The 12,392-nt window shown below is 33.7% G+C and overlaps 1 protein-coding gene across 5 annotated transcripts in view; it reads right to left on the bottom strand.

Moving 5' to 3' along the window:
• The window catches only part of phkb (phosphorylase kinase, beta), a 57,682-nt gene that overhangs the window by 32,469 nt on the left and 12,821 nt on the right, over positions 1-12,392 (bottom strand). For all 5 annotated transcript variants that reach the window (XM_015368367.2, XM_006641375.3, XM_015368368.2 and 2 more), the window contains 4 exons: positions 6,245-6,352; positions 5,315-5,395; positions 4,116-4,231; positions 3,048-3,111 (listed from right to left, as the gene is read on the bottom strand). In XM_015368367.2, coding sequence (XP_015223853.1) covers positions 3,048-3,111; positions 4,116-4,231; positions 5,315-5,395; positions 6,245-6,352 — 369 coding nt within the window. The remainder of the gene's footprint in view (positions 1-3,047; positions 3,112-4,115; positions 4,232-5,314; positions 5,396-6,244; positions 6,353-12,392) is intronic.

The raw sequence follows: 12,392 nt of genomic DNA, 5'->3' as shown, positions 1-12,392 counted from the left end.
AAAACTCTCATGATTTACCTTTGCTTAAACTATTATTTTAGTGTTTGTTTTCCTTCATAAATCTCAGTTTTTGAGGTTTGCTGGTTTAAGAAAACTTAACATTCTGAAGAAAGCCATTAACATCCAAAAATCTAAAACAAGCTCTACAAAAACAAGGCAAAATAGCAAGCAATTTTCCAGTGGTGAATACTGAAAATCCAAAAAGTCCTATCAGAGTTAGGAAAACACACAACCAGATGATATGCATTAATAAGTACAGCCTTTGTAAAAAGATCACATTCAAAATATGCTAATATTCCTTTTACTGTTTATTTATAATATGCAGCAAACGGAGGGTTTGATTTGAACATCTGTGTGACTCTAGGTCAAGTGATGAACTAGGCTATTATACAGCAGATGTTACAATGATTTAAAGAGTAATTCTAAAAGCTTAAATACTTTAAAAAGGAGATAAAGAAAAAAAATCTCTAGGACTGAAAGTACTAATGAGCAACAGCTGGTTCCAGACCTCAAGCTCTTTTCTCTTTTGTTTTTCAGTCCATCCCTGTAGCAAATTGTAAGAAGCCATAAACGCATTTCAGATAGTATGCGAAAATTCTGTCCGAGAAACTACCAAATTAATATGCAAGACATAAGGGTAAACCATCAACTGTCAATGTACTTGGTACCTTGAACACAACACTGTTTTCAAACACTCAAGAAATTCATTTGACTTATTTATAAGTAAAAGAGGATTGAGGATTCTTTATATGCATTATCTCAACAAAAAGGCAGAAAAACTAGTGTTTCTTCAAATGAAAAACTGTGACTGTGCTGAAGAAAACATATTGCTTAAAATCAACTGCCTTTATTAGTGCTTTCAGTGATATACTTCAGGTGATGTTACATTGTCTAGCCATGTAAGCGTCACTGGCATTATCTATTCTGGCCACTATATGGAAATTTAATTCCTGCTAAGTATGGCCTTACAACAGTTACTGTGGAATATACATTAAATGACTGTATCCAGTACTTTCAAGGGTAGCATCTATATCTCATACTGACTGTTAACTTCTTATCCACTGCATAAATCATAGTCAGTGAGTATAGTAATTTTTTTTCAGGAGTTATTGTAACTAATGCCTATTCACAGATAACATCAGAGTCATTTACTCAATTGACATATATCATTTACTAACACATAATCTATATTAACATCTGTGCCACAGCAACCGGTAGAGTTCACTGAGGAGTATATCTTGGTTTAAATTGTCTATGGCTTCTCTCTGAGGTTATTTGCCTTTGTTAGAGTGGCTCATTTGTTTGATTTAAGCCATTTTCCAAAAGACAAGATTCTAGAGTCAAAGACATCCAAGCCAGATAGCCCTTATTTACAACACGTTCAGTTACTCTGTGCTGTCAAAACCTAACTGTGGAAGGGTGGTAATGTAAGCAAGCTAATCAGACATATTTGTGAATGAAATTCCTTGAAGAGAGCATATATTTATAAATAAACTATTATAACAATTTGCAATGCATCAAAACTTGTCATTGCATTTGGATTTCTTGTTGGTAGAAAAATACATCATGTATCAAATCAAATAATTTCCAAATAAGGAAACTGTTGAGCTGTCATTAGTAACACATATGTTAAACATACATTAAAATAATACATTAACATTAAGCATTCAATAGAAGTACAGAAGTGTTTACCACTTCTTTTTAATTGAGAAATAACAGTGAGCTGTTGCTGGAAGCACTCATCTGAGTGATCACACCTTGATTCAAATATAAAAGTGAGTAAACTAATGCAGTCTAAGAAAAACACAGAGGGCTGAAGATATAACTGAGTATACAGCATACCCTTTTATTATTACATAATGTAAGCTCACAAATAAAAATGAAATTATGCTAGTACCATAGTGCATTCTATCTGTGGGCAATTACATTTTGTAGAATGGAAGATAAAGAAAATCCACCAAAAATATAACATGATTTAAGTAGAGCCAAAAGAGAACTGGGTAAAAATAGACATGAAAAAGCCAGCCATCCTACAGGGGTGTGTGCAGCTTGCGTAGAAGGAAAAGCTCAATTAACAGACAGCTAGAAGTCACTCTTATTCCAAAATGGTTAGGATCCAGGAGAAAAATATTAGCTCAAACCTTCATATTTAAACTCATAGAGACTTAAAGTTTCCCTAAGCAAACTTTTAAATCCTCTACATGCAGTACCATTAAATTTAACATGACTAAAATTAACCAATATGTCCAGTATGAAGACAAAATATTTATCCTTTATTTAGTTAACTACCTTACAAATTGAGTTTTAAACTCAATCATTCACTTTTAGAACAGTAGTCAGCATTCACTAGTATCACTTTTGGCTATTCCCAACACATTTCAAGAAATGTACTCTCACACTAAATGTAGTTCCCTAATTTCCAAAAATCAAATATCTTTCAGTATATAATTTTATGCAGTTTAGTCAGAGGGTGAGGTTTAGTAAAACAAAGGACACTCTTTAATTCATTCACAAAATAAATAAGTATATTTTTAGAAACAAAAACACACTTACATACTTTGCATTTCATGAATAGCACGTTAAAAATGAGCCCCGTCTTAATTAGCTTAACACTTATGGTTAGCATTGTTATGGTTCAATGCTGTTACTTGTAACATGGCAGTAAGCCCAAAGTTTTTTTAACAATGTGGAGATAAAAAAAGTCACTTAAGACAAGGTGTAAAAACATTTTTGTACTAGAGATCTATATTATGGTATGGACACATCCAACACCAGACCTTCTAATCCATTTTATATTATTATATAACATTATAAAAATCAATTTTAATTGATTCAGTTACATTTAAGACATTACAAATGATTGGTGACAATGTCCCATCTAGTTTGTATTTGTCCCATTTAGATCATATTATGAAGCAGATGGTTGCATTAATAACTTGCAACTACAACAAACTGGAATTGGATATTATCTGATGAGCGCTTATATAAAGTAAAACCAAGAAACAAAGAAAACAATTAGTAAATAAGCAAATGCGAGATTGTTATACCTGATTTCCAAACAAATTGAATCCATTAATAGCTTCAAGCGCTGCTTTGGCCAGACCCACAGAACTAAAAAAAAGCCAAGGAAAATATATATTTAGATTTTGCTTAAAATCCAGAACAGACGTGATATCGATGTGCCAAACAAATTGTTATGAATTGCGATCTTTTATCTTAAATAAACTTGCCTCACTTAAGATACTTACCAGAATTTATTAAAATAATTTTCTTCTACTTTTATGATATTTTAACTAGTGTTTTTTTTCCAATTTTAATGTAATCTTGGGAACCCATCCAAATAGCAAATCTACAATATCAATGAAATACATTTGGAGATGCTGACCACAATGTTACCCAGAATCTATACAAAGCATTCATTCTTTTTTTTCTTTAAAGAATTAAAGAAACCTGCCTGTGACACAAAAGGAATAAGGCAATAAGCTTAATATGTTGCCAACATACAATTCAGAAGCTGGTATATACAGTATATTTAATGTACCTATAACCCATAAAAGACAATATATAGAAATAGATAACATCACCAGCTGCTTTCAAATTGCAGTCTCATTGAATCCAAAGAAGTCATTCACTCCTTTAGGGTAGATTTTTTTCCTCACACTGTTCATGCATTATTTATTGTTAGAGCTCAAACCTTGATCCAAAAACTGAACTTTAATGCTGGGGCTTAACAATTCATATAGGAAGTCATGCGCAACAGCATTTTCTACAAGAAGAAAATATGTTAGCGTTTTTTGCTCTTCATAATATTTTTTTTTATTACCAGAATAATCAAATTCTTTTGCAACCTTGAAAGACATAAATGAGGGGACTTTTTACACTGTGCCCCTTAATTCATTAACTATGTAAGTGTGAAAAGACAAAGCAGAGTGCCTTGTAACAGGGACTCCCTGTCAAACCTCCTTCAAATGATTAACTCTTTTAACCAGTTCCATTATCCCTGTATTTCTGATCCCATCTCTCTAACCAGTGTGTGTTCTGCTGTTGTTGACTATTTATAGAAATTGCAATTAACAACAAAAAAAATACAATAATTGATTGAACCATAATATCACCTTGAATGCAGCTCAGTACTTCCATTGTTGTATTTACTTCCTCTCTCCCATATTCCAAAATCAGGAACACGGTAAGCTCTCTCTACACAGAACACAAGGTTCTGGATAAAAGCCACCTAAAATAGAAGATTTTGTTTGTTTATAATGGGTAATGATTAAATGTAATAAAGCACAGTAAGTATTAAACAACCTTAAGCGTCTCTCTAACATGCTCCTTCTTCTGAATAAAAATGTAGCTGTTATAAAGACTGCACATACCTCTGTTCTACATAATTAAATTACATCTTATTTCCCAGATTATTAGACAGCCCACACTGGATTAAAATCATTATTTATTTGAAAATAATATATACAATACACATACTCTTTCTTGTATGTGTATATATTGTGCACACCCAATATTACTTGTCTACAGTATATGCATACAGAAGTGTAAAAATATAGTTTAAAATAAATAAAAATGATTAAACAATAATTGGATAGGATAAATAAAATAATAACAGCCTGTGCATATTAACCATTTAATTTTATACAACACTGACCATAAGGAAAAAACATGTATGTTGGCAAATGCAATACCGTAAGCAACTGTAAGCTTTCAATGAGAGTTGGGTTTTCAAAAGAGTCTAAAGCTACTGAAGAATTCAGCAATGGTTTATTCTGTGTAGTTCAAGAACCTCATACTATTTTGGCATAGGTTGGTCCTTGTCATCATATTTAAAGTAATCGTTCTCAGATTCTAATGGAAAATGTGCACAGTGAGTCCAAGACAAGTGTAGGATGCAGTAAATTAGCTGTATAAATTAAAAGAATACAAATATTTATGCTGTGTTTTACAAATTATGCAATTTAAACATCTTATATGCTTACCTTCATTAAACAGAAATATTTTAGTTTAAAATATATTTTTTAAACACTAAAACATTCCTGCATACAAGAAAACCTGAGACTGAACAAAAAACATACAAAACACAAAAATGGGACAAAATACAGAATTCATACATAATTGCTAATTGCCAATACCCAGGCTATTTAGGGAATTGCTTTAAGCTGTGCTATTAAACAGCCTCTTTCCTCTAACAATTCCCTCTGTGTTCTATTTTACAGTTAATATAACAAACAACATAAAATAATTAATTCTCGTCTCTCTTAAACAGATGTCTGAAGTTTTCATGTCTTATCATGTGACAGAACCATACCTCATCTGTATTGTAGATAATCTGAAGCCCAGAGCAGATCATCTCCACAAGGTAGAGCAGGAACAGAGAGACAGCATCAATCTAAATAAAAAGACAAAAATTGACTATCAGCCAAGTTCAAGCTAAAAAAAACCTGGGAAACCAACTCGCATAATGAATTCAAATCAATACATCAACAGCATCATCAGCTAATTTATTGTAGCTCAAGGTCCAGCTGAGCGGGAAAAATGAAGAATGTTTCAATGAGACACTGATTTGATGTTACCAAGATTTTTTTAAAGCCATCAGTGTCACAGTTAGCAATTATCATGAAGTCATAAATGGGTATGATATAAAGTACCATTTTAAATAATTATATAAAAATAACATATATTGAAAGTAGTTTTGTCTTAATTTTAGAACTACACAATAAATAAATGTAATTATGACTTAAATTCCCCCCCACCCCAATTAGACATGTACATCATTCTGCTTATGCATTACTTTATTCTGATGTTTTTAATATTAGAAAACACTAATTCTATGTGAATGAATCCATTATTCAATTCTAAATTACAATTCCATTCCAGAACATATGTATATACAGTATAGTTGGAAATATATGTTGTAACATTTTGTTGTGTAGGGTGTTATTTTCTCTACAGATCAGAAATTATTCTTCACCTAACAGTAGTTCCAATTTATACAAGATATTTTATACTTCTGACCATTCCTAAAATATTATTGTAAACAATTTATCGTGAGTGCTCTTGTCACAGCAACAATAAGTAAAAGTTGAGCCCATTAATCACAGTAAAAAATGAAGTAGCTCCATTTCAAGACTTCTGACACTGCTTAGTTTTATTCCTCACTTCAAACGCTAATATAGATGTCCAGATGTCAACTTTGATATTAACAGAAACATATAGCACAGCTGAGAAAAACACATACCTGCAGGTGACAGTATGCATCATAAGAAAAGATTTCATCTCCTGTGTGCACATTGAAAACTGAATGAAGGCATTTTGAAGGACTTGGATCTTGCTTAAACTGTTCTACCTAAAAGAGAATAAAAGAAAAGAGGTTAAAGCAAACCTTGAAAAATGTAACATGATAGAGCTTGCAGCTTAAAAGAGGGAATATATATATATACACATTATTAAGGCTCAAAATCACTTATCATTCAAAAAAGGGGTAAAATCCTCAAAATGCTGCTCTTCAACATTAGATCAAGGTGTGTCAAGATACTTATTCTTGTGCTTTTCTGAGACTCTTTAGATTTCATTGCTTGGGAATATATGAAATAAGATCAACTCAACATTAATAACAAAGGAAACAATATCAATCCAAATAAAGATTCCCCAGCTAAAAACAAAATCTGTTTAAAACATTACAAGAGTTAAAGAACTTTCTTACTAGGAATCTTCTGCCTACAGTAGGTACTTCTGCATATTTCTTTTCTACTTGTAAATTAAATCAGAATTACCAAATCTCTGAAATAATCAAACATTTTCTCAGGCTTCTAAAATCTTATTTATTGAGATAAATTAAAACAAAAACAGATTTTTAAGTCTTCTGGGAAACCCTTCTATCAGCAGCCTGAGCTCCCCATCAGGGTTTTACAATGCCAGCATGTGAATGAAAAAAAAGGGGTTTTGCACCACTTACAATGCAAGACACATAACAATGCTGTGCCAGGAATAGGTACCAAGAGTAGCAAAGCCCTACGGTATACCAAAATGTTATAAATAAGTTTTCTATTTTTAGGTCACCCCTCACTTGGTACTTGCTGGGTCACAACAAATACCCTTCTGTCCCAGATTTTTACTTCAGCCCTTCGGCAGCTGTACAGAGCAAGAACACTAGGGTTGAAACTAATCAATATGCACCAGTCTTGGTCTTTAATTAGAAATGGGAAAAAGGTACAACACTTTAACAAAAGTAATAATAATCTATCTGAAATGACTCTTCTGAGTCACTGACAGTCATACACTATATATATAGAATCTTTCAGGTACAAATTACATGTTGCTGCAGAGAAATTTGAATTTTAAATTAATGGATAATAATATGCTTTCATAAACATACAGAGCATTTTATACAAGACAAAAATAAAATAAGATTTTTTCCCCAATAATTCCCTTGATAATTATTTAGTAGCATATGACAAACTCCATGTCATGAACTGCTAAAGCTGTTTTCCTTCATTTTGAGACTTAGAATTATTTTTAGATTTCCCACACACAATAACTACCATTATTATATTTGCTCCCCTCAATTGGTATTTATCACTTAGTGTTTCATATTCCCAGGGTATTGTGAATGTATATAAAGAGCTTTTTTTTCCTTCTTAAAAGTACATACAGATGTAAATGGCTTATTGCTGTGCAAACTAATTAACTATTCAACTAGTACATTTTAATTACAATACAGGGAAGGTTTTTAAAATGAGGTCATTAGTAAAAGAAACATAAGGACTGAAAAGCTGTGAAGGTGTTTTTAGAAAAAACATACATAAACAGTAGCTAAATTATACAATTTTGCAGTATACAGTAATGCCCCACTTTTTGAAAAAATGAATTCCCCCAAGAAAATGATCACTGAAATTAATGTTGTGCTGTAAACTTTAACATTCCCGATTCCAGCTGCAGGACTCCGAGATATTCAAAGAGAGGAATGCAGGTGGGAGACCCTTGGAAAATAAACTAAGGGTTCAATATTTAGGTTGATTAGAAAGCTAAAATTGCAGATACAGTAAAACAAATTGTTTTTTATTCAGGGACTCTGTGCAGCTTGGTAGGCAATCATATCCCTGTGTTATGATGAATGATGCATTTGCACATCAGATGCTAAGCATTAATTTTTTATACAGTACCAACACTAGAAGTCAGTGGAATGCTAAACACCCTCTTATGTATTGAGGCAGTATGAGAAAATAAATCGGCACAGGAATGTTTCAAAGCATGCTCCCTCACTACTTTCAAGTATAGGCCTTTTCTACTTTGACTTGTCAGTTTTCCTTCAGAAAGGTTTACTGCTTCCTCTGGCTCCCAGCAAAGATGGTGGTGTAAACGGGATGTTCACACACAGTTTCTTTAGAAAATGACTTTAAAATTCCTTAAGGTCAGTTTTCTGTTCATTGTGTTACTCAGGCCCCCTAGAAGCCCAACTCGTAGACAGCCGAGCTGGGCTATCAAAGCAGCCAATCAACACCCTGACTAACGTGGGCATTTGCTATATTGCATATGCTAGGTCAAGTCACTAGAATATATCCGTCATGAATGCTCAATAAATCAAAATTTGGCCGAAGACGTTTAATCAAAACTCAAATTATGATTTAGTGACTACCGCAGCCACCAGCCGACAACGCCTCCAGGCAAGGCTCCAGGGCAGATTCTTGTTCTGTCCCCTCTGGGTGGGTTGGTTTTCAGCTCGGACCTCATCCTACACCTGTTCATCAAGGGACAGCCTGCCAGGAGTTCTAGGTTCTAGGGGTTCACTGAAACACAAGCATCTCCACGTCTACAAGGTAACGATGCTCAAGAGGTGGGGGGGATCTATAGGCGTCAGTAAAGATTCCTCAAACTTTAAATTGCAATGAAGCATAAGTCTTTGGAACAAAACCACTTTTTAAACACCATCAACTGAAAAGTTTTAACTTTAGTGTCTATCCAAAATGGTAAAAATGTGCCTTTGGCACTACCATAGAAAGTTATTAAAACAAATAACACACAATAGAAATAAATGTTAAAAACAAATAATTGTCCTAGCCAAGCAGCAATACACACATCTCACTCTGCCCAAATTACACTGTCATTACACTAAACTTCACACCAGAAACAGTCCCTTAGCTGTATTTAATAGTATGCCGATTGCATAGGGAACAACATATTTCTAGTATACATTTTTCTTGGCCATAGGCATTTAAAAAATTATCCTTTATTCCCTTTGAAAATGGGAGTGTAGAGGGTGGGAGGGGTAATCAGTAATATCTCTGCTACCATACCACGCCATAATAGTAAGGAAATCAACATTCAATACATTTCTCTAAAATGTTGTGACTCACCCCAAACCCTTTCGACTTCCTGATCAAAACTATACACCGACTAGCCTTCTTAAAAATGCAACTGGCATTCTCAGCAAAGTTTAAATGTTTATCTGTTACTGTTCCTAGGTTTTCGGAACACTGAATGTCTTCCACGCACTGAATAATAAGGGAAGCAGGTTGAAAATCTAATGTTTTACTTTCGCAAGCAGTCGGTTCTTTGGTTTTATCAACATTAATCTGAAACATGCTTAAATTACACCACCTTTCCAATTGACTTTTCTGTTCAAAGCAATTGTCCACCCCTTCTCTATTACCCCCAGTAAATAATTAATACAATTATCATATTTTCTTCTAATAGATTATCACATGTTTTCTGCATTTTCATTTCATTCTTATAGACAGAAAATAGTAAAGGCAACAAAACACAGCCCTGGGGAACACCAGTTTTTAAAAAACATTTATCTGAAAATGTGCAGTATTGTTCATAAGAACCTGCTATGGGCAATCTGTTAGAAAATCATTAATCCATTTTATAAGCCTCCCTTTAACATCCAAACCCAGGAGCCATTTCAATAGTTTGTGGATCTGGATCATATCAAATGCTGAACTAAAATCAATAAATAAAACATGAGCATATTACTTTGCCTGTTGCAGATCACTAGCCCGTCAAAAGTCACTTAGTGGTTAGGGTTTAGGTTTTCAGTTACAGGAATAGTAGTTGAAACTTTCAACTTTTTTGGAATAATACAAGAATCAAGTAGTGTTGATTAGAACACAGCTTTTTGCCCAACAGACCATTAACCTCAGGTGGCTTGAGAGGCTTAACCTGGCAGAGACGCTCAACAACCTCTGTCTCAGTCGGCTGTATGGATGAACTTATGGGAATCTCCTCCATTACCTCATTGCACATATCTCTCAAATCAACAGTAATAATTCACAATAGATACAAACAGACCACCAAGTGCTTCAGAGCACTGTAAGGCATGTCAATGAAAACAACTGCATATATAGTGTATTATCATACTGAAATTTAATCTGTACTGGTTTTGGGATATCAATGAAAACAAGCAGTGGAAAAGAGTATGGATCCAATTGATAAAAAAACAGGCAAGACAAAAATGTTTTACAAAAGCCTAAAGGTAGCCAAATTCTAGGCTGTAGTGGAGAAGATAATTCCCAGCACAAAGGAAACAGAAAATCCTCAGTTCCGTTACTGCAGCTATAACAGAAGCAGCTTAACTGACTTAGTTGAAATCACCAAGCTTCACTTGGAGAGGTTACCACCCAGCAAATTACTTTGAATCCTGAAAGATTTATAACACACCGGAGCTACAATATAATAAAAGATAGAATACAAGTTTTCTGCAGCTTATGTACATTACTTGTATACTTGAACTCAAGTTAAAGCTGTATTTCTTAACATAGGAAAGCAGATGTGCCCCTTATATAGTATGCTAATCTTACAGCTTCGCTGACCTGACTTTTGACCTTCTCTGTGTCAAGCAGTACCCCTGCATTCTTTCTGTGGCAAGTCATAAGTTTGTAGTTCACTTAACATATTTTATGAGTTGATCAAATGCTTCTTTAAATGCTTTGAAATGTTAGTTGATGAGGGTCTGGATCCAAAATATGGACAAAAGGGTCACTTCTGACTTATGTAAGATTTGGGTTATGTAAAGACTTGAGGAATCAAACCCTTGCATAACTCGGGGAGTGCAAGTAAAGATGATTTCCAATCTCTACGAAAAGAAACATCACGCTATTAAAAAAAATAATCAATAATTACTGTGAATTAACTTTCCACACCTCCAGCAAAGTAGATGGAATGCCTTCTAAACCAAGAGATTTCTACTTCTTCATAGACTGAGCAGATAAATTCCACTAAAGTTACAGGAACATGCAAAGATTAAGCCATTCCATTACTTAATTTAGGTCATTTTAGTGGTTCGAAGAATTATTTGGTCTTGGCCAAGCCTGTACCAGTTTAAAAAATATAGAGCTACAAATAAAAGTATCCTAGAATTTATTAAGCTCCTTTGGCTAAGTGATAGATGGTGAAGCCTGGATCACTACAATAGAACCCAGATGCTGGTTTTGTTTTAGACTTAGTGCAACCAACCAGCAAGGACATTCAGCATGTTTGTACTAAACAAGTACTAAAAATTCTGTTGCAATTCACTTTTCCCAATTAACTGTATTTACAGATGACAAATCCTTCTTCTCTTGTATGTTGCTTTCCATCTTTTGTTAATTGCAATCATATTACCGAGCAACATTAAAGAGGACAGCAGTATGCATTCGAGCCGCATAACAGCATCATCAATGTTGTTCATCAGCAAGAGTGAAGGGATTGAAAGAGCTTGTCAAAATCATTATGACTGACACTTTCATAAAGGGCATACAGTACTGGTTATCAGGCTAATAAGCTGGTAAATTCCACCTTTATGTTCACAAAGTTTTGCTAGCATATTTATATGACACAGCTAGATGCCTACAGGAAACAGATGATTACTTTTGATGAAAAGCTTTATTATTTATAAACCTGGTCATTCATTACGCATTCAGGAAATAGTTGATCAAATTAAAAAATAAGGAAAAACAAATCAATTAACCAATGAACAGTGTTTAATAAAAAGAAATATCTGGTCAGCACTGAGGAGCTATCTGATGATAAAAATATATTTATTTTAAAATCAGGGGAAAAAAAAGACCACGATTTCTGACAAAATGGATTTGCTTCTGTAAAGCACCCTAGGTAATTAAAGCCAAAGAATGTCTTTGTGCAGAATGTGGGGAGTAGAAATATCTCATACAGGTTTTCTGCAGTTTTTCAAACCCTAGTGGTTACCCCTTGTTGTAACATGTTTAGCATGACAGGGTTGCTTTATATTCTTCCAAGGACTTCATATGCTGTGATTGTTCAATTCTCACAGATAATAGGGTGATTTCTCTGTCAGCTTTTGCAGATCATTTTTTCAGTACTTGGATCTTACCTAAGACATAAATGATATAAATACATATAAGGAACTGACATGAGGCTAAAGCTAAACA

The sequence above is a fragment of the Lepisosteus oculatus genome, chromosome 20 (genome assembly GCF_040954835.1).
Source record: "Lepisosteus oculatus isolate fLepOcu1 chromosome 20, fLepOcu1.hap2, whole genome shotgun sequence".
Taxonomy (NCBI): Eukaryota; Metazoa; Chordata; class Actinopteri; order Semionotiformes; family Lepisosteidae; genus Lepisosteus; species Lepisosteus oculatus.
This window is presented reverse-complemented; position numbering and strand designations above follow the sequence as displayed.